This window comes from Psammomys obesus, unplaced genomic scaffold (assembly GCF_907164565.1).
Source record: "Psammomys obesus unplaced genomic scaffold, mPsaObe1.curated_primary_1811, whole genome shotgun sequence".
Taxonomy (NCBI): domain Eukaryota; kingdom Metazoa; phylum Chordata; class Mammalia; order Rodentia; family Muridae; genus Psammomys; species Psammomys obesus.
This window is the reverse complement of record NW_026592586.1, coordinates 1,195,907-1,218,152: the sequence shown is the minus strand read 5'-3', so window position 1 is coordinate 1,218,152 and position 22,246 is coordinate 1,195,907. Positions and strand designations below refer to the sequence as shown.

The 22,246-nt window shown below is 43.1% G+C and overlaps 2 protein-coding genes across 3 annotated transcripts in view; one reads left to right on the top strand and one right to left on the bottom strand.

Annotated features, from left to right (window-relative positions):
* The first annotated feature begins 1,529 nt into the window (after positions 1-1,529).
* Gmnn (geminin DNA replication inhibitor) lies at positions 1,530-11,442 on the top strand. Of its 2 annotated transcripts, none has more exons than XM_055614516.1 (7): positions 1,530-1,669; positions 3,151-3,207; positions 5,992-6,069; positions 6,756-6,891; positions 9,650-9,732; positions 9,941-10,051; positions 11,062-11,442. In XM_055614516.1, exons 2-7 carry the CDS (start codon positions 3,157-3,159, stop codon positions 11,221-11,223), a joined length of 621 nt encoding a protein of 206 aa, XP_055470491.1. In that variant the 5' UTR covers positions 1,530-1,669; positions 3,151-3,156; the 3' UTR covers positions 11,224-11,442. The 2 variants fall into 2 exon arrangements, with proteins under 2 accessions (XP_055470491.1, XP_055470492.1); XM_055614517.1 differs by lacking the exon at positions 1,530-1,669 and adding an exon at positions 2,228-2,246.
* Positions 11,443-18,710: 7,268 nt separating this feature from the next.
* Positions 18,711-22,246, bottom strand: part of Armh2 (armadillo like helical domain containing 2) — a 3,910-nt gene continuing 374 nt past the window's right edge. Inside the window, exons 2-3 of the mRNA XM_055614515.1 lie at positions 19,396-19,411; positions 18,711-19,147 (exon numbers count right to left, since the gene is read on the bottom strand). Of these exons, the coding sequence (XP_055470490.1) occupies positions 18,711-19,147; positions 19,396-19,411 (453 nt within the window). The remainder of the gene's footprint in view (positions 19,148-19,395; positions 19,412-22,246) is intronic.

Below are 22,246 nucleotides of genomic sequence, written 5' to 3'. Positions count from 1 at the left end.
GGTTTGACAGGTGTGAGCTATCACACACAGCTTCAGATTACACTCTTTAGGAAACAATTCACTTAAAACTTTGAGGAGCAGCCTCAAAGTCGTGGTGGCACAGGCCTTCAATCCAGCATTCAGGAGGCAGGCGGATCTCTGTGAGTTCAAGGACAGCCTGGTCTGTACAGTGAGTTCCAGAACAGCCAAGGCTACACAGAGAAACCCTATCCGGAAAAACAAAACAAAAACCAAAACTGAGAAGCAAGACTAGTGATCCTCAACTCTCCCGAAAAGAAGTTTCTTTCAGATCTCACTAGAGAGCATGAGAGAGTAGAGAAGTCACAGGTGCTCCAAGGGCAGAACACAAGTACATTTCCTCTGGAACTTGACAGGGACTGAGAGGTGATAAAGTGGAAACTGGCAGGACCACAGAATCCAGGTTCTTTGCCTGTGGAAAACGGATAGGCCATTTTTCACTGAGCAGGATTTAGCGCTGGCTTAATCGGGAAGTATTTTGTTATGTGTATGAGTGCTTTGCCTGCACCTACGAAATCTGCTGCCTTCCCCACCGTGATGGTTGTACCCTTAAACTGTGAGCAACACACCTTCTCTTAAGTTGCATTGGTCAGGTATTTGTCACGGCAGCAAGAAAAGTTAAGAAATACATCGGCTTTTCTCAGCCTCTAGGCCACGGAGATTCCCTTGGTCCAAGTTCTGTTTCCTTCTAAGTTGTTATTGGCTGATAAAGGCAGTCCCTGATATTAGCAGCTGTATCTGTTTTCTGTCTGTGTAACCTGGCTGGCTTTGAACTTGGGATCTTCAGGCTGTACACACACACACACACACACACACACACACACACACTTAACATTATGGAAGTCCTTTCCAGACTTCTGGAATCGTATCCCTCCTTTGTTTTCCAGATTTATTGAGGTGTAATTTAGATTTTTAAAAATTTACGTGTTTTGCCTTTATGATTCATATTTGCCCTGGCAGCCGTGGAGGGCATCAGATCCCCTGGAACCAGAGTTATGGATGGTTGTGAGCCACCCTGTGGGTGCTAGGAAGCAAACCCAGGTCTTCTACAAGAACAAGCGCTCTTGACCAACGAGGCATCTTTGCCAGTCAGTTGAGGTATAATTCAAAAACAGCAAAATTCACCTATCTTAAGAATGGAGTCAAAATTTCCTCAGCTTCAACTTTTTGTTAGCTTGACTCGGGCCCTTGCATGGATGTGTATTAAAAACTAAACATACAGTAACACAATACATATAAAATACCTTCGAAAATATATGTATATTCTCCAGGTTGCCGCTAGAGGGAGTAGGCCCTTGATCCTCGCTGGTAGAGCGCAGGCAGAGAGTACTGAAGCTTTGAGCTTCCGGCAGAGGGTCAGAAGGCAAGGTCAGAGGTCACAGGCCTTTAAGCCAAAGAAACAACCCTGCTGACCTCGCCCGAAGACTACACGCGCCTTGGCCCACTGCGCAGGCGCGCGGAGGCCACGGGCGCGGCGGGCGGCGGCGAGAGACGATTGGCCGGATGCCGAGGCCCCGCCCCCTCAGCGGCGCCCGCGACCCGGTCGGCGTGTCAGTCCGCAGGTTCGGGTCGTTGTAGCGCCGTTGGGTCCCGCGTGGTGCCGGGGGCTTGTCCTGCGCTTACACTCGCTGGGCACGGAGCCCTGGAGTCTGTGAGTCCGCGGGCGCGGGGGAAGCGGGGGAAGCGGCGAGCGCCACTCCGACGGCGGCGTCGCCCGGCTGGCCCGCCTCGGCAGCCCCGGGGAGCCAGCCCGGAGGGCGGAGGGCGTGAAGGGAGCCGAGTCTTGCCCCGGAGTCTCGGCCCGGCCGCAAGGCAGAGCTGGGCGAGCTGGGACGCGGGGCCTGCGCCAAGGTGGGGTCGGTTTTGGCGCGCTCTAGCGTTCGCTTTTCCTATTGGCTGGCGTGCGCCGCGATGGGCGGGGCGGGCACTCCCGGGACGGCTTGGCTGGAGCTGGGGCTGGGGCTGGGTCAAATCCTGTGTCTCCCATCCCAGTGGTGCCAGTGTGGGTGTCAGCGGGTTCTCCTCGGACCCTGTCTCCGTGCTTATGACTGACTAATGACAACAGGATCTTGGGCCACTACCTGCATTTTGAGAAACTTTGTCCAAGCCTGGGCGTGGTGGTGCTCATCCAGCACTCAGGGTCCCGAGGCTGGAGGGTCTGGAGTTCAGGGTCAGCGTTGCCTACTTAGCCAACTCAAAAGAAAAGAAGCATACCTAGGGTTCCTCAGGTAGGTTTCCAATCAGGTGTTATTAAAGTGAAATAGAGTAGGAAATAGAACATCACACACACACAGGGCTATAAGTTGTTTCTGTTTGCGTACATGTGTGGGTCCTAGGACACAAGGTAAATTATTAATTGCATGTAAGAGGTGGTGTACAATTTAAGCGCAGCCTTCCCTCTCCCCGCTTAAGACAGCTTGGTTGTAAGTTTGCTGCATAGCTGACCGCCACCTTGAATTCCGTTTCTTGTGCTTTCCCAGCTTCTTCTGGTATTACAGACTTGTGCCATTACAGCCCTTGGTTTATGCAGTACTACGTAGGGATGGAGCCGAGTGCATACTGGTTATGAACTCTACTCACTGAGCTACATCCAACAGCCAAAAGCTGTGTTTTTTTGTTGTTTTTGTTTTGTTTCGTTTGAAACAGGGTCTTGGCCATGTAGCCTTAGCTGATCTCCAAATTTGATATTGTGCCTATTTCTGCCACTGTGTTCTAGGAGTGCAGTCATGTGCTACCCTGACAGGCAGGATGCTATTTTGGGTGGATCTGAGCCTGCCTAAATGTTTGTTTTGCTATTTCCGTTGTCCCTTTCTCACGTCTTTGAGATCTCACGCCATTGTAGTGGTTAGTGGTTCTGCCATAAAGCAGTAAGATTTTTCTGGTTGTATGTTGTTGTTTTTCCAAGACAGGGTTTCTTTGTGTAGCCCTTGCTGTCCTGGGACTTGCTCTGTAGACCAGGCTTCCAACTCGGAGATCCACCTGCCTCTGCCTCCCGAGTGCGGGGATTAAAGGAGTACACACCACCACCTCTTGGCTTGGTTGTAAATAATTTTTTTAAAAAAAATCTAAATTCCACCTTCCGATCAAACCATAAATTACTTGTTTTTTTTTTTTTCTTCTGTGCTTTACCAGCTGAAAATGAATACCACTATGAAGCAGAAACAGGAAGGAGCCCAAGAAAACTTGAAGGTATGTAATAAAACCACTTAAATGTGCTTGAATTTGTTTAATTAATAGGTGGGGTCTTGCTGTGTTGCCCAGGCTGGCCCTAAACTCCTGGGCTGAAACCATTTCCTCAGCCCCTAAAGTGACCTTAAATTCAGACTTCGTTATCAGAAGTTGAAAACGGAATGTACTCTTGCATATATTTTTGAGAAGAGGGTTTGCAGAATATCAAATTGTTTTCTGAAAAGATTAAGATTTAACTATATGAATGAAACCTGTAGTCTAGAAGTCTGCTATTCTAATGCATCATGTGTATAGAGAAAAGAATATAATACTATACATCCCTTTGGACTGTGTTTTAAAAAAGTTTACTTGTATAAAGTGTAAATCTTGAAAGTGGTCTTTGTGTGCAAATATGAGAAGGATAGCAGCTTACAGGCTTCTTTGACCATTTTCAACATCAAACATTTAGTTTTATTTTCTTCTGTTTAGAGACTTGATTAATCTGTAATCTGAATTATATCTGAAATGTTGTTGTAATATTTGTTCTCATGGTGGTTGGCATTTGTTCCTCGGCTAAATAGTGAGATAATAGTCAACAGCAGAGACTTTACCGTGGGAAAGGTGAACTTTGCCATATGAAGTACAGTAACTTTCTCACGCTGCTGTGGTATCATGTTCTTGCTAACCTTGTTTGAGTATCCATTGTTTGCTATCCCATGGTGGCAGTATAACTAAGGATTCTTTTTTTTTAATAGAACTTTCAAGTCAGGAAATGACACAGGGGATATTTATATATTACAAAGAAGGCAAACTTTTTGTTTTTAAAACAATAGTTTGAGCATGTTGTAGGGTTATTTGGGGGGGTGTGAGACAAGATCTCACTATGTAGCCTTTACTAGACTGAAATTCATAGAAATCTGCCTCTCTCTGCCTCCCGAGTGCTGGGATTGAAGGTGTGTGCCACCATGGATGGCTTGTTTGTTGCTTAATCACTCACTATGTAGACCACAGGCTGGCCTTGAACTCAGAGAGCTCCATTTGCTTGTGTGCACACCACGTGCTGGGATTATAGGTTTGTGCTACCACTCTGAGCCAGAGTGTTTTGGTTTGCCTAAAGCACAGACATTTTATCAATGTCCTAATGAATGGACTTGTAGAAAAACTGCTTCTACTGTCAAGTGATGCTTGAGGAGGGGCACGTGCTCTTGCTTCCACCTACAATTCTGGCTACAGTGTGTTCCCAAAAATTATATTCCTGGTGCCAGGTGTGGTGGTGCATGCCTTTAGTCCCAGCACTAAAGGGTAGATGCAGGTGGATTTCTGAGTTCAAGGCAAGCCTGGTCTATATAGTGAATTCTAGGATATCCAGGGCTATATAGAAAGACCCTGTTTCAAAAAAGTTAGTAAAGTAAAAATTACATTCCTGGCCTGAGAGCTACCTCAGCTTGTTGCCAATCCTGATGACCTGAGCTGGCTCCCTGAAGTATGTGTGATGAAAGGAGAGAGCTGACTTTTGCAAGCTGTCCTCTGGTCTCCACACGTACGTGTGCACATGCAAAAATAAAAATATTTTAAATTAAAATGTTTAAAATTTTAAAAATATCTTAAAAATTAAAAATATTTTAAATTTCTATTGCTGTGATAAAGCACTGTGACCAAGCCAGACAGTGGTGGTGCATGCCTCTAATCCCAGCACTTGAGGAGGCAGAGGCAGGGGGCTCTTTGAGAGTTCAAGGGTAGCATGGTCTACAAAGTGAGTCCAGGACAGCCAAGGCTACACAAACCGTGTCTCAAAAATCCAAAAACAGAAAAGAAAGAAAAAGCACCAAAACAATAACAAAACCACCATGACCAAAACATCCTGGAGAGGAAAGAGTTTATTTCAGCTTCCAACTCCCGGGTCACACTCCAGTACCGAGAGAGGACAGAACAGGGACTTGCTCAAGGCAGGAAGTGAAGCACAGGCTCTGGAGGAATGCTCCTTGCTCGCTTCTCTCTTGCTCGGTTTTTTTCTTATGCATAGCAGGACCACCGCCTGCCCAGGGCTAGCATTGGCGACAGCTGAGCCGGCCACATCAGTCAAGAAAATGCTACTCCACTTGTCTGTAGGCAATTCTAATGGGAGCGCTTCATCAGCTGCCCTTCCCTCTTCCAAATATGTCCTGGTTTTGGACAAAAACCAACCAGCAGATTTTTTTCACAAGTGCCCATAAGTGTTTGGAAATATTTAGAGTGCTGAGATGAATCTTTTTGATTCGAGGAAGTATTTTATGGTTTAACTAACCTTTTCTCTCAGTGTTTACCTCTTTTGTAAGTAGAGTGTAAATTCCCAATTTGTAAGATTTTTTTTTAAATAGTCATTTTTTCATTGGAAATTTGACATATATCATTTGCACTATTATATATATCATAGAAAGTATGTTATGTGTGTTTTAACTAACTAAGACGTGTTGACAAGGATTATAGCAAGAATTAGAATGTATTAGAATGGGAAAAGTTATCTGTTTCTGGTTTGGGTGCTATGGCCCATTCTTACCAGTTTCTTTATACTTTATTGTAATCTTGGGAAGTAAGTTTGCTGGTCAATTAAGCTAACATCTTGTTTGGATACATAAAATTTTATATATACATATTTGTCTATACATATACGTATGTAAATATCTATGTATCAGGCCAAATCTTGTGTTCTTAGTGGTTTTTTTGTTTTTTTTTACTGATATTACAGTAAGAGTAAGTTGAACTAAATAGAAACTTAAAAAGTAATCACATAGCAGTAACCAGATAATGAATCGTCTTGACTTTTAGAATAGTCCTGTCCCAAGGAGAACACTGAAGATGATTCAGCCTTCTGCAGCTGGATCTCTTGTTGGCCGCGAAAATGAGGTATGTGTACAGGGCTAGAATGGGGAGGTGGTCAATCAACATTAACATTTCCCAGATTTCTTTAAATTTTCTTAAATCTGTTTTTTATTGTAGCTAAGTGTTAGTTCAATTCTAACCAAAATAATTGTTGCAAATAAAATTTCTAAAATGACATTACACATTTTTGTAGTTTTTTAAAAAATTACATGTATGGGCTGAAGATACAGCTCTGTGTTTAGGAGGGAGCCTGAGTTCAGTTCCCAGTACCCGTGTCGGGCAGCTTCAGAGCTGTCTGCAACTCTTCCTTAAAGGGATGGGACACCCTTTTCTGGCCACAGACTGCACTCAAATGCATAACCACACAGACATAAAAATGTAATTACAAATAAAACCTAAAAAGCTATTTTGTGTGTTGCACACACCCATGCGGGTATGTATGTGTGCGCATGGACTACAAAACTGAAGTCAGAGTTGCTTTGGGGACTCTGTTTGGCTTCTTTCACTGTGCGGGTCCCAGGGATAGAGTGTAGGTTGTCAGCCTTGGCGCCAGGCACCATTACCTAAAGCGCCATCTCACCGGCCCTATTTGAGGAGTTTTAAATTGTACAACTTAAAACTAACAAACAAAAAGGGATTCTTAAATATGTACATAAATAATGTAGCTCTTTTGTTTATCAAATCTAAGTAAAGATGTGTTTCCATCCCAGTTGCCAAAAGGCTTGTCCAAAAGGAAGCTTTGGAATGACCAGTTAACATCTAAGACTTCAAGCTCTGGTCCAGAAGCTAATGAAAATAAAGATGTTGAAGATGTTACCCAGGAAGCATTTGATCTTATGATTAAAGGTACGCAAAAAGGACATAGCCTTGTCTTGAAAGCTTTAATTACACTGAAGGTATGTATTATTTGGTGGGGTTACGATTTGTATTATAAATAGGCAAATACTCTAACTTTGGACACATGGGACATTCAAGAATGCAATGTAGGTGAAATTTTAAAGACGAGGACAGCAATTAAATTGGCATCTCAGAGTAAAATTGGAACCTTACCCAGAAATGGGCTTTTCAGAGGAAAAGTGTTAATGGGGACTGGGTTTCTTCAAGAGAACCTAAAGTAATGGGGCCAATAGGAAGAATCCTGGGGGAAGGGGGTTAAAGGAGAATGAGAAATACACTTTTTGATTTTGGTTTTTTTGTTTTGTTTTGTTTTTGTTTGGTTTGATTTGTTTTTTGTTGTTATTTGTTTATTTCCTGATACAGGGTTTCTCTGTGTAGCAGTCCCGGAACTCGCTTTGTAGACCTAGCTAGCCTCAAACTCAGAGATCTACCTGCCTCTGCCCCCTGAGTGCTGGGATTAATATCACCACTGCTAGCAGAAAAACACTCTTAATAAGTGTTATTTTTAATGGCAGAGTAGTAGAAATCAAAAGAGGAAACTGATGATGTTTTGTAGTCATTTTGGGGGCTTTTTCATTTTGTGAGCTGGTCTTACCCTGCAGCCCTGACTGTCCTAGAATTCACTGTGTAGCCCCAACCTGGCCTTGAACTCAGGCAGTCTGCCTCAGCCTCTCTAGTGAAGAAACAGTCTTGAGCTGCCACACCTGGCTCATTGGTGAGACCTTTTTTTCCCTCTGTGTTGGTCAGAGGTCATGAGAAATTTAAGCATTGGTTTACTCAAGACCACAGTCAGAGGAACCTGTGATTGTTCTGAGTTGCCTGGGAGGTAGGAAGGAAATTTAGAAACAAAGTGCTTTTATAGGACAAAATTGCAAACAGTTAACTGGATAGAACCACAGCAGCTTTGTTGTGGGACAGCATAAGAAACAGGACTTGTAATGTTTGTATTGGTTAGGTTAAAATCAGCCAAGGGTTCCAAACTCTTACCAAAAATATTGCTTGTACAGTCAGCAGTGATCACAGACTGTCCTAGTTAAAGTATAACTATAAAGGCAGTTATACTTACTTGAGAATTTTGGTGGGATGAATTATTAGAATTAAAAGACCCACAGAGAGGGCCTGAGTTTTGTTGAATCTATTTTTTAGTAGTGAAAATTTTTGTGCATATTTTAGAGTGGAACAAGTGAGTGACATGCTGGTGTTAGGAGAGCAGGTTCGTAATAGGATGAATGGAAAAACAAATGTGGTGTGGAAAGGGAAGGGTGAACTCTTGAATTGCAGTTGGGAGTATTAGTATAAACTGATTATGAAAAGCAAGAAACACACAGATATCCAGTCCTTGGTTTGTAAACACTGTTCTGCCCTGAAGCTCTTGGGGGAAAATGGCTGATTCCAGGATGGGAGCAGGATACTGCCGAGTGATCCTCAAGTCTCATATCACAAAATAAGGGAAATGTCCAACATGTGGAGAGGTTCACACTGGTAAAATGTGTGAAAATTTTCAGCATCAAAATGAATTGTGGTAGTACATACCTGTGATGCATGCTCTTCCAAGGTGAAGGTAGGAGGATTACTTCATAGTTGTGCTCAGCTGTTTATGATGTTCAAGGCCAGCGTGGGATGTATGTCTCAGAATAAAAACAGCAAACTGCCAGGTAGTGGTGGGGCACACCTTTAACCCCAGTACTCCGAGTTCAAGGTCAACCTGGTCTACAGAGTGAGTTCAGGATAGCTAAGGCTGTTACACTATGAAACCCTGTTTCGAAAACAACAACAAAAAACCAAAGAATTACTGTTAGTACAGTAAATGAGCATATGAATCTGTAATGATGACTTAGGAGAAAGCAGACGAGGGAGCATTCCTTTCAGAGTCACATTCACTGTAGATTATGGCAGATTTAGGTTAAAATTGTTAAAATTGGCTGGGGAACAGATTAAGAAACTCAAATTTTACTCCCCAGAGCTCTTATTAATAACCAAGGAAAACTGTTTTTACAAGGCAGAAATTTGGTATATGGCATCTTAATCAAATGATCAAATTTTATATTCAATAATGTAACAGTGCCAAGTACTTCCTGATGATACATGAAGATACAGAGCATTTATGCATTATTCCAGCCAATAAATGTTGAGCTTGCAACAAATTCACAATTAAGAACTATGTGCAAATTAACTAGTCTAAACATTTCAAAGGTATTTGGGCAGAGAGTATAGCTCAGTGGTTGGAGAGTTCAAGTCCCCCATAAAGGTCAAATAAAAAAATGCACAAGCACAAAACAAATCTTGTAAAACGTTAAACAGTATAGACACTACATCTGCATTTATTTTCCTTCTATTGCAGTTCTTTTCAAGGAGTGAAAGCCTTGATATGCTGGCAAAAATTAGATTGTGACTTTTCAATATAAGTAAATTACTTCATTTTTTTAATAGTTTTTGTTTGTTCTGAGACAGGGTTTCTCTGTGTAGTAGTTCTGGCTGTCCTGGAACTTGCTCTGTAGACCAGACTGGCCTTGAGGTCCATCTGCCTCTGCCTGAGGAGTGCTGGAATTAAAGGTGTGTATTGTCACACCTGGCCAGGTTTTTTGTTGTTGTTTTTAATTAGGACTTGCTATCAGTCTGGGTTGGCCTCAGACTCCTGAGTGCTAGGATTATAGGTATGTGCTCCACCTGATTTTTAAAGGTATGTAAAACACTTGATTTCTTCCAGAAAACCCATCTTCTCAGTATTGGAAAGAAGTGGCAGAAAAACGGAGAAAAGCTCTCTATGAAGCACTTAAAGAAAATGAGAAAGTATGTATTGTTTTCATGCCATTTAAAGGGTTTTGGTAGTGTTCTTTCTCATCCGTGTACTCAAACAGGTACAGACTAGCTTTAATGTTGGTCTGAAGAAAGTTGGCAAAAGGCATGGGCAAAAGGCATCCTGCTCTGTCACTGCATAGGAGGCTGCTCAAGATCAGAGCAGATCTCCAGATACTGAACTTTTATTTTTATTATATAGCTTCATAAAGAAATTGAACAAAAGGACAGTGAAATTGCCCGCCTGAAAAAGGAGAACGAAGAGTTGGCAGCAGTAGCAGAACACGTACAGTACATGGCAGAGGTAATCGAGGTAGGTTATTCCATGTTCACGGGGTTCAGAGTCATTGGCAGTGCTGTGGCCAGTGAGCGTTCGGCCCTGTTGCTGAGAGTTTTTTGGATAGAGTAGGTTATTTGTCCTGTCAGGGTTTTATTTTTCTTACCTATAACGGGACTAATAATGCCCACATCTGAAAAAGATATGAAAAGTTACTCTATTGTACAGTTGACATAGTTGTAGATTTTATTTTTTTACAAATAGGCTATCAATTATCATTTATAAAATAAATAGGCTTTGTGGCTTTATCTCACTTTTTAGATTTGGGAAAGTAGCTAATGTATTTCTCAGATTCAGCCTGATTTCTATGACTTTACCAGGCTTGACTTGATACATGTTTTCAGTCTTTTGTATGTACAAAGTAGATCCATCTTACTGATGGAAAGAAAGCTTTTCAAATCAAACCTTCTCACATTAAATTGCTGCCTTAACATTTTAGAGCTGTGACAATTTTTTTTAAGGTTTTTTTTTTTTTTTTTTTTTAATTTTAACTTTTTTATTATGTGTAAGTGTGTGCAGAGGATCTGGCCTGGAGCTAGAGTGACAGCTGCCTCGTGTGGTTGCTGGGAGAACTAACTGGTCCTCTGTAGGAATAGTGCATGCTCTAACCCCACGTCGTCTCTCCAGCCCTGCCAGGATAGTCTCTGAAGTGCTGAACTAGCTCTCGCTGTTGGCTCTAAAAGTATAGTTCCTCAGCCAGTTGTTCCTAGAGAAGCTGTGCTTTTGGAAAGAGCTGGGCCTGGAAAGATGGCTCAGTGGTTAAGAGCGCTGTCTGGAAAGAGCTTAGTCGGTGCTTTAAAAAACTAGCAAATTACCGTCGACTTTGCTAAAATGTGATGTAGAGCTATATAGACTTTAATGTAACACAAAGTGAATTTATTGGGGGGGGTCATTTTAACATTGATAAGTTGCTGTATCAGTGTAGTGATTAATAGTGGATTTCAGTTTTGAGGTCTTTACAATAAATTTCTGGTTTATTCCAAAAGAGGCTGAGTAATGAACCTCTGGATAACTTTGAATCACCGGATAGTCAGGAATTTGATTCTGAAGAGGAAGCTGTTGAGGATTCTGAAGTGGAAGGCTCAGGAACTGGCGTGTGTACTGAAGAGACTGTGTCTTCCTCCACGGACACCAAACCATGTCCATGAGGTGTGAAGTACACTGCCAGCGGTGCCCTTCAATATATCTTGGTAAATTAATTAAGCCGCGCAAGTGCTGGAATCCAGGTTTGAAGCCTGGGGCTCAAACTGCACTAAAATACAGATAGTATGTATTTTTAATCTATTGTTTTATGTAAATAGCATTTTCATTTTCTCAGTGTCAGATGTGACTTGTGTATATTAAATAAACTTCAATTTCCTGTTGAATGTTGTATGTCTTGAAGAATTAAGTGTGTCTAGTTTGTAAAAAAATGCATCTGTTTCTTTAGTATTTTACTGTTTTGCTGTCATAGAAATGGGAAATGAACCTATTCCTGTCTGGGCTGAGATAGCTGAATATCTGTTGATCAGATCTCAGGATCACTGAGTGTGGTTCATTTTTATGTTTGCATATTCTTACTTAGTGCTTTGAGTAAACTATCTACTTTTCTAAAGATTCCCCAAGTGAACTTGATTGATCAGGTAAATGCTTAACTGTTATGATCATTTATTTTTGAACATTCAAAGGTAATGGGTGACAGGGATAGTCTTCAGAAGCAAAGTGATGAAAGGTGGAAGTACAGTGAGAAAAGGGTAGCTGCAAGTTTGGAAACTACAAAAATTGTGTGACTATCAAAGGAGTAAGAAGAAAGAAAGACGACAAGAGGCTTTGTTAATAAAGCATCATAGGGATGGAATTTGCCTTGATGGGCGTGAAATATTTTTATGCAAGTTGACAACAAAGACCACTAACAACCTTTACTTTTATTACATCTATTTACTTATATGTATGAATGTGTGGAGGTCACAGGACAACTTGTGGGAGTCGACTCTTAAACCTTGTGGGTCCTAGATATGGGTTACCAGGTTTGGCAGCAAGAGTCTCTGTGGGGCCGTGTTGACAGCCCTAATATTGACCTTTAAAGCATGATTTTAGGTAGTTTCCTTATAGGACTTTAATTTTCCTGTCTTCAGTATTGAGGTAAAGCCCGTCTTAGTATTATTGTGAGGACAAAGACTACTATGTGTGAACTAAGTGCTTAAAACAGAAAGTGATGACTGGGCTGTTGGTGTAGCTCAGCTAAATGCTTGCTTAGCATGCACAGTGCACTGGTTTGGCCCCGGCTACACAAACCAAGTGTAGTGATGCACACTCGTAATTAATTCCAGTGCTCTAGGAGGAGGAGGCAGGAGGATGAGAAGTCCAGGGTCCTCTGCTACATAATAAATTCAAGGCTAGCCTGGACAAATGAGACCCTGATGTAAAACAAGCCGATCAGGGAGATGGTTCAGTAAGTTGTGAGGCCCTCACTAGTTAGTTGTGAGAGCCCGTGGACGTGAGTCTGAGTCCAATCCCTTGAACGTACCTCCCGCCCCCCCATTTTTTTTTTTTTTTTTTTTTTTTTTTTTTTTTTTTGAGACAAGGTTTCTCTGTGTAGCTCTGGCTGTCCTGGAACTCATGTGGACCAGACTGGCCTTGAACTCAGTGATCCACCTGACTGCCTCCCAGAGCAGTGGAGTTCTGGGATTAAAGAGCATGTGCTGCCACGCACAGTTTATGGCACTCATGCTTTTCAGACAAGTTATGTGGTCTGTAAGCCCAGCACACTTGTATGTGGACACAGGAGGCAGGAGTGGGAGTTCACGGGCCGCCTAGCTTGGGGTTATGCAGAGCAGCAGAAATGAGCCAACTCAGGGAAGGCATCCTCTGACTGTGCCATGGCCTTTCATTCCTACTCAAAAAAATAATAATAATAAATATTTTTAAAACAGGAAGATAGAGATTATTACTAATAACTTTGTCCAATAGTACTTGGAGGTATTGGTGATATACCTGTGTTAGACAACGAAGAAACCACTAGTTCAGCATTTAAAATATGGTCAGTGTGAATGGAAAGCAAATTTTAACTTAAGTTTATGTTTAATAAACAACTCCAGGCTAGTGGCTCCTGGGAGACTGTGGCTCTGCATGTTTTGTAATTGAGCCACTACCTTAAAGATTTCATTAAAGAATGGGCAAATTGATTTTTAAAAATATTTGGGGCAGGGCAAGGGGGAGAATCTGGTTCTATTGTCACAGTTAGAAAAGCAAGTAGAGCTGTGTGGTGTAGGTTAGTTAATAGATGTCAGGATAGTGTTTCATACATCTTATGCTGTGCTCTTATCCCATTCTACATTTCCTCCTGCCTCTCATTGCTCTCTTGACCCACCCACCTTCTCAAATAGTTCTCCCTTCTGCTTTCCTGTCACAGTGATTGCTTTCCTCGTGGGACAAAGACGATTTCAAAAGCAATGTGATAGTAACAACTCTTAAGACCATGCAAGAGCAGGAAAGGTTACTAAAAGAAAATAGAAAAACCTTAACAATTTTTAGGTTTGCAAAGGTTTCTTACTCAGGACAGGAAGAGCCAGATTTGTGTCATCAATAGGCTTTGTAAAAAGAAGAACCTCCTCTTTGAAAAACAAGCAAAGGACATAGCTTCTTTGAGATGTTTTTCTCTGTTTACATCAGATTCTCTAGTGTAGCCGCCCTTGGAGAGGCTTGACTGGCAGTGTTAGTACACAGTAGGCAAGATGTCTTTCCAGTGGACTGACAAGAAGGGAAATCTTAACAACCTGAATTCATTTCCTGGAACCTACAGCGATAGGAGAAAACTGACTCCTAATTGTTCTCTGACCTCTATGTGTGGGTCATGGAAGCATGAATGTCTGCACAAAATATAATTGTTTTTAAGAAGCTATTGTGGTAGCTGGGCGTGGTGGCACACACCTCTAATCCCAGCACTCAGTAGGCAGAGGCACGCAGATCTGCCTCTGCGTTTGAGGGCAACTTGGTCTAGAAAGTGAGTTTATAATAGCAACAGCTACACAGATTTGATTCTGTCTCAAAAGAAATTTTTTTTCTTGATAAAAGTACATTGTAGTGTATGCCAAGGCAACACATGACCACCACAAGATCATAGGGCCCTTAACTCTGTTTAACAAACTATCCCTTCAAAAGATCTCTGGATTTAGCCAAGCATAGTGGCTTGGGCCTTTGATCCCAGCACTCAGGAGGCAGAGGCAGGAAGATCTCTTGAGTTTGAGGCCAGCCTTGCCAGCCTGGTCTATAGAGCAAGTGATAGCCAATGCTACAGAGTTGAGACCCTCCAAACAACCAACCAAAGATCTCTGGACTTAAGGTCTTACCTGATAAATCACAAGTCAACGGCAAGAAGTTAGTTTATAACTATCAGAGAGCACCGGGGTCCTCTGGGTAGGGTAACGTGTCCTTATGTATACTAGCCCAGTTCCCCAGCAAGATTAAAAATCCCATTTTTCCCACAGTAATTTTTCCCCCAGTTTCAAACCTACTTCCCTTTGATTAAAATCCAAGTTGCTACTACAACTTGGATTCACTTAAATAATATCAACATTTCCAGGTAACTTGACAGATAGCAGTGCCCAAAAATTTCTGGGAAACATGCCATGGCATTTCCTCTTTTGAGGGTCTTGGTTCTTCCATATGGTTCTCCTCCTGCCTGGGGCCCTGTTTCCCCACCTGTTTCCTACTATGGCAGGAGGGGCAGAAGCTGAGCTTGGAAGGCTATGAGCACGGGGATCAAACACTCCTCGAACTCCCACTTCAGGGAGCTGGTTCAACTTTAATTTCCGAGAACAAAGGATATATACCCCTTGGGGAGAAGCTGGGGGTCCAAGGTAACAATTATGTACACCAAGGATAGGTGTACATAATTGGTTAAAACTAGGCACTTCAAGGATACTTGGTTTGCATTAAAGAGCATACTCCTATCATATGAGTAGGAACACTACCTAATTATCCTATAGGTGCAGGGAGGGGAGAGCAAACAGAGAGCTGTGTCAAGGCCATATATCAAATGTGGTTAGGGGTTAGACACTCTCCAGATGAAGTCAGGCGGAGAGCAGGAGGTCCTCCTGCTGGTGAAAGGGAGTCCTGCCCCTTAGCACCAAGCTCAGAATGGCTACCTGGCCTGGGAGGACTGCAACCTCAAACAGCAGGGTTCTCCCAACACCTCTAGAATGGGGATTCTCAGCTTATCTGGAATTGGTCCAAGTTCCTGGGTGATGCAGGGGTAGATTTCCACCTGGAGTCTTGCTTTGTTCTTAGCAATGTTGTCTCAGTTTCCTATAAAAGTCTCTGCAAAGGCAATTTAAGGGAGGAAGTTCATTCTGGCCGACCCAAAGACAATACACCATGATGGGGATGTCAAGGTGGTCGAAGCAGCTAGTCATGTTGAATTCACTGACATCAGAAAGCAGGAGTGTGATAAACGTTGCTCAGGTCCCTTTATTTAACTACAGGATCCCAACCAGGGAAAGGCACCGTCCCCAGCAGGCCTGTCTTTCCGAGTCAACACAATCCAGACATGCCCAGACACCTACCCCCCAGGTGATTTTAGATTCTGTCAAGTTGACAACACTAAGGCTCAGCGATGAGCTCATCCGCATACCCACGAGGCAGCATGCTCCTCCGTTCATGCAGTTTGAATCATGTGTGTTTAGCTTGCAGCATTGGATCACCCAGTGACCCTCAGACTCCACCCATCACTTACGACCCACAGGAAGGGCACCTAGCTAACTGTGGGTTGGAAAGCTGTGTGACTAGGGGAGCCTGACCGGAGCAAGAGTGAGGTCTAGACGAGTCCAAACTCTGAAAAGTCTTGTCCTGAGACTGGCAGGAATAGGACTGTTTTCTCCTTGCTCTGGACCTGCTTGTCCTAGCGCACTTACGCCTTGAGACTGCCCTTGAGGTAGTCACATAAGCTGGTGGCCAGGTTACTGGTTAAACCTCTCCTTGGAAGGACATGTCCAGCTAGCCCCTGGAATTCCTCTTCATGCAAATGAAGCATTCCTGTACCTTAGCCCCAGCCGATGACATACACTCACCTGAAAGCCCCCACCTACTTCCTCAAGGTTTATATAGCCTTTATTTGCCCCCAATAAAGAGAGCTGTTACTCTGAAAACCATCTTGGAGAAGGCTGTTTGTCCTGCCGTCACTTCTGACCAAGATCCTGCTAACCCACCCACCCCGCTAAGCTTCATTCTTTGCGGTCTAGCCCGGCACACAATGGAGTGTGGCTACACACCAGATCCACTCATTATTTCCTCTTCAGATAAGAACAGGCCTCCAAAATTCAGCCAAAAACAGGACAAAACAAAGTACAACAAGACAAGGCGAAAACCCTCATTTTGAGGCTGGATAAGGCAACCCCACAGGAGGAAAAGAGCCCCAAAAGCAGACAAAAGAAACAGAGATACCCGTTCCCAGTGTTAGGATTCCTACAGAAACACCAACTTAACAGCCATAACATAGAAAGAGAGGACCTGATGCAAACCCAGTCTGGCTACATGAGTACTGATTTAGTCTCTGCCCATATGAGCCTTGCTTATTTGATTTGGTGGGCCCTGTTCTTCTGGTATCTTCCATCCCCTCTGCCTCCTACAGTCTTTCCTCCTTCTCTTCCAAGGCATTCCCAGAGCTCTGAGGGGAGGGATCCAATGGAGACCTCCAGTTTAGACTCTCTCCACATAATGTCTGGCTGTTGGTCCCTGCACCTGCTCCCATCAGCTGACAGGAAGTCTCTTTGATGACAACTGGACAAGGCACCAATCTGAGTATAGCAGAATATCGTTAGGAATCATTTCTTTAGTTTTATTTTTTTAAAAGACCATTCATGTTTGATTCTACCCAAGGTCTCTAAACTAGTCTCCAGATTCTGGCTACCCAGTCATGGGTTCCCTTTTCTGTTGTGGGCCTCAAGTTAAATCAGACATCGACTGACCATGCCCACAAGTTCTGCACCACCATTGCCCAGCACATCTTGTAGGCAGGATAGACTGTAGGTGGAAGGGTTTGTGGCTGGGTTGGTGTCCAGGGTTCTCTTCTCCATAGTCTGCAGAATACCTTCTTGTGACAGAGGCTAGAATGTAGGAGTGAAGGCTCCAAGCCTGCATCAGCTAGACCTCTCTCTACATCCAATAAGCTGAAGTTGTCCTCAGAGGGTGTCCTTCTGTCCTAGCATCAGTCTGGGTTGTTCAGGGATTTCCATGGGACCTCCTCATCCAACAACTCAGCTGAATGCAACCCAGTCCCACCACTGGATGCTTTGCCTGGCTACAAAATATGGCCAGTTCCGACTCCACATCCTCCATTTCTAGGAGTCCTCACTAGGGGCTAAAGCAATAACTATTGTTCTGGGGTTTGCTATGCCCTTTCTTTTAAATAACTATTTGAGTTTTCTACTCTACTTCTGACCCTGTAGTTTCCAGATAAAAGACACAGAGACCTTTTAGATTTATAAAATCTAAAATTTAAAGCACCATACTGGGCAGGTATCAACCCTCTAAGCTTTTTCTTTCTTTCTTTTCTTTTCTTTTCTTTTCTTTTCTTTTCTTTTCTTTCTTTCTTTCTTTCTTTCTTTCTTTCTTTCTTTCTTTCTTTCTTTCTTTCTCTTTCTTTCTTTCTTTCTTTCCTTTTTCTTTCTTCTTTCCTTCCTTTCTTTCCTCTTTTCCTTCCTTCCTTCCTTCCTTCCTTCCTTCCTTCCTTCCTTCCTTCCTTCCTTCCTTCCTTCCTTCCTTCCTTCCTTCCCCATTTTTTCCTAAGGACAGGGTGTCATTATATAGCTCTGGCTGGCCTTTTATTCTATGTAGACCAGACAGACTCCTCAAACTACAGAGCTCTGTCTCCCGAGTGCTGTTGTTAAATGCTTGCTCCATTACACCTAGCCAGGCTTTTCTTTCTCTCTTTTTTGAGACTGGAGTCTCTTTGCCTCTCTTTCGGTTTTGAGACAGGGTTTCTCTGTGTAGCCTTGGCTATCCTGGACCTTACTTCGTAGACCAGACTGGCATCGAACGAAGGGGAAGAGGGTCTCACTGTGTTGCCCAGGCTAGTTGTGAACTCACAACTGTCCTCCTTCGACCTGCCAAGTAGCTAAGCTGGAATTACACGTCTGGGTGATTTAGCAACTTTATTTCCTAACGGGAGAGATTCTAACCATGGGAGCTCCTGGAGCCCCAGATCTGTAAGGTCACGTTAGGCAGTAGAACTGCTCGGAAGTTTTATGATTACAGTTGACAGACTGTATGGATATCTATCCACATGGACTGTGTGTGCTTGCATGCTTGTGTGTGTGCAGTGCATGGGTATTGGTCTGAGCTCGACCTAGTGTGTCTTCATTGCCGCTCACCATCATCTATACTGACGCTTCGTTGCTGCTGGGACCACAGGCTGGCTGCTGACACCCACGCAGCTTTTCAGTGTATTCTGGGGGAATCTAGACTTTTGTCTTCAGGTACGCACAGGAAGTGCCAGCCCCCCCTGAGCCATCTCCTCAGCTCACGCATAGAACTTTCAAAGTGCAAAAGAAAACACTGTAGAACAACACATTGATTTTATTCTTTGTTTCAGGTTTCCAGGGTAATACAATCGCACAGACAGCTGAATCGTGTAACTAGACTGAAAAAAAAATAATAATTAATTCCTGTGAAAACCTATTAGGAAATATAAGACCTCGGCAAAATTTTCAGACCACCCAGACCAGTTCTCCATAGCCAAGATCTGCAGGTGATATTTTAGAGAGCTGTAAGATCTCAGCTCCTGCATGACAGATAAGTTGTTACAGGTCATGGCAGAGAGAGCATAGCAGATCCAAAACTGAATCTGGAGGTGGTTGTTTAGTTCATTCTTGTTGGTGGAATGAAAGGGAGACTCGAAGAAAGTTACGAAAATGGGAATAAACTGCAGTTGTTTGGCCTTGTTCTGGCTGGCGGGGTTTAAGTAGCACCAGCAGGACACCGCCTGCAGCAGCAGGATCTTGGTCTTGGCTGACATGGTCTTCTCATTCTGCAGCAAGGAAGCGACTTCTTTCATGTACTCGCTGGCAAACTGTGCGGCGATCAGGCCTCCTGTAAGACAAGCGTTTGAGTCTCCAGAAGCACGTGGTGACATTTCAGAGGCCTTTGTGAGTTCTTGTTCTGTGTGTGCATGTGTGCGGGGATGCCTGTGTGTTTGTATGTGCAGTAATTGAGGAGGACACAGCTTCGGGCGTCATCCACTTTTAAGTTATTATTAATTAGTATTATTTTGGTTTTCTGAGACTGGGTTTTTCTGTGTAGCCCTGGCTGTCCTGGAACTCACTTTGTAGACCAGGCTGGCCTCCAACTCAAGAGATCCACCTGCCTCTGCCTCTGCTTCCTCAGTGCTAGGATTAAAGGCGTGCTCCACCACAGTGTGCTGTATGCCTTTAAAATTTTTGCAATCAGGTTTGTCTCTGGCGGGGAGCTCTACAAGTAGACTAACCTGACTGGCAACCTGCCTGTCTTCATCTCTCCAGGGAAAAGGTTTTATGTGGATCCTAGGGCCCCAACTCATGTCCTTGTGTTTACAAAGTAAATACGTCACTGAGTGAGCTCTCTCCAGCCTCCATTTTCCTTGTTGTTTGTTTTGGGGCTGGGAATTGAATTCATGCCTTCACTATACCTCCAGACCCAGGTTCATAGTCTGGTAACCATATTTGACATTTTAGACGTATTGGGTTTTTTTTTCCTTTCTCTCATTGCTGTGAACATTTGAGAACCTGATGAGAAGTCAAATTGGAAGCATGGGAAGGTCACTGCCTGTAGAGGTTCCTCATTTGGTTCTATTATGTGGACTGAGGCATGAATATATCCAGGGGGTATAATCTGGCTATGTTTGTACTGGAGGGAAGTTTGTGGACCTGAGTATCAGAGCACAGAGGAAATGCAAAGACTGAGCAAGCAAACTCAGCTGCCTCGTGGTAGAAAACTGTTCAAGAGTCACTAACTGGAAAAAGTTACTTATTCTAAGCCTTGGTAAATAACTCCTTCCAGAATAAAGAATATTGGGGGTTGGTTTACTCTTATGTATTCTAATGCTAATTGCTGGACCTCAGGATCTGGTTGCCACCCAGACAAGTATATCTTCACTTCATGTACACGGGTCTTTGTTGTGTAAACCTTTTCTACCTCATTTAAAGTTAATTGGCTAATAAAGTTACTGAAGCCTGTGACTGGGCAGAAGAGAGGTAGGCAGAGATTAGGTTCCTGGACTTGGGATCTGACCAGGACCTGGAGTCCAGGAGGATTAAGCCGGAGGGAAGGAAGTCACCACGGGGCAGTATGGACCGTGACCACTAGGCCAAAGGAAGTGAGCCATGAGGGTTGGCCAGATGGAACAGAAGCAGCCCAGTCAAAAACATTTATGTTAAGTAACTTGGGTTATGTAGTTGGGAGGTGGCAAAATAGCTTAGAGGGTTGATATCTGCCCAGTTACTGTGCTTTAAAGCTTTTATAAATCCAATTAAAAAATTGTAAAAAACTGCTGAGCTGTTCTTGTATATTTTTTACTCCCAACTCAGACCCAAGATCAATGTTGCCTTAGAAGATTTTTTCCTTTAGCCATTGACCCAGCTGAGTCCTATCCTAGATTCTGTTCTCTCTCCTTTCTTTCTTTCTGTCCTTTTTGCTTACTTCTTTTTAAGTTTTTTTTTTTTTTTTTTAGACAGGGTTTCTCTGTGTAGCCCTGGCTGTCCTGGAACTCACTCTGTAGACCAGGTTGACCTTAAACTCAGAGATCCTAGGATTAAAGGTGCCTCTACCACTTTTTTGTTGTGTTGTTTTGTTTTTTGGTTTTTTGAGATGGGGTTTCTCTTTGTAGCCCTGAACCTTAAGCTGCCTCAAGTGCTCGGACTAAAGGTATGTGCTACTACTAACCTCTCTTAGATTGTTTTCTATATCAGCCCAAGATCTTTCAAGTTCACATTTCAAATTCCAACAACTAAAAGTGCACAGATGAAGAGAACTTTGGAGGTTATTCTAGCCTCTGCAGCTCTGTTCTTTCCGACTCTGTTTCCCTGGTCGAATAATGCTAAGATTATTCCATTTGATGTAAAGCTTTAGTGTGACAGATGTAAGCCCGTTCCCTTGCTTCCTACAGTGTAGCTAAGACTAACACCAGACTAAGGCATTCTGGTCCTCTCCCTCCATCAAGCTATCTAGGGAGCTGACCCTGATACATGTGATGCATAGCACATGGCTGGGGGGGGGGGGTGTATCTGAGGCTCCTGCCACTCTGGTTTGGACCATTTAATGGCGATGGATAAGGACTTTTACATTTCCCCTCATGGATATCATTCTTTAGAGATTTGATCTCTCAAGTTACAACTAAGTAATTAATTTTCCACTTAAATAACACTAAAGCACTCAGACCTTCTAGGCAGACACTTATTCGTTCAAAAAAAAAAAGGTCTCATGTATCCCAGGCTGGCCTCTAAATCTATGTGGTCAAGGATATCCTTAAACTTCAGAACTTTCTACCTCTGTCTGGGGTTATAGCTGGTCCTGGGGATTGAATCCAAGGTCCTGTGCATACTAGGCACACACTCTGCCAGCTGAGCTAGACCTGTAGCCTCAGAACATATTATTTTATTAAAAGATGATCATAAGGATTAAATAAAACTTTATATGTTACTTAAAAATCCACCAGGGACAAATGAATGGGTTGAACTTGGTAAAATTAGGGCACTGTGATTTTGTCTTTTACTGGGATACTTAGTAGCTTTCTTAGTAATTGTTTTTTAAGACAGGGCCTCTCTATCATGTAGCTCTGGCTGTCCTAAGACTTGAACGTGAAGCAGGCTAGCTGTGAACTCATAGAGATCCATCTGCTTCCGCCTCTTTCCTGAGTGAGGTGTATGTCACCATGCATTTGTAAGCATTTTAGGAGTATAAGTTCTTACAGATTTTCCAAAAACTTTTCCTAGGCAATGCTTTGTCTTAATTGAGCAAGGGGTTTGAGACAAGAATCTTATTTTTAGGCGTGGCTGGCCTGGAATCACTGTGCAGATCAGGCTGTCCTGAGAACTGCCCAAACTTTCCTGCTCCTGCCTCCCAAGCCTGGAATTACCGACCAGCACCCCTAACTGTGTGATTACTGATGTGTACCACCACATCTGGCTGTGTGTGATGCACCTTACAAACTATAAAAAAAAA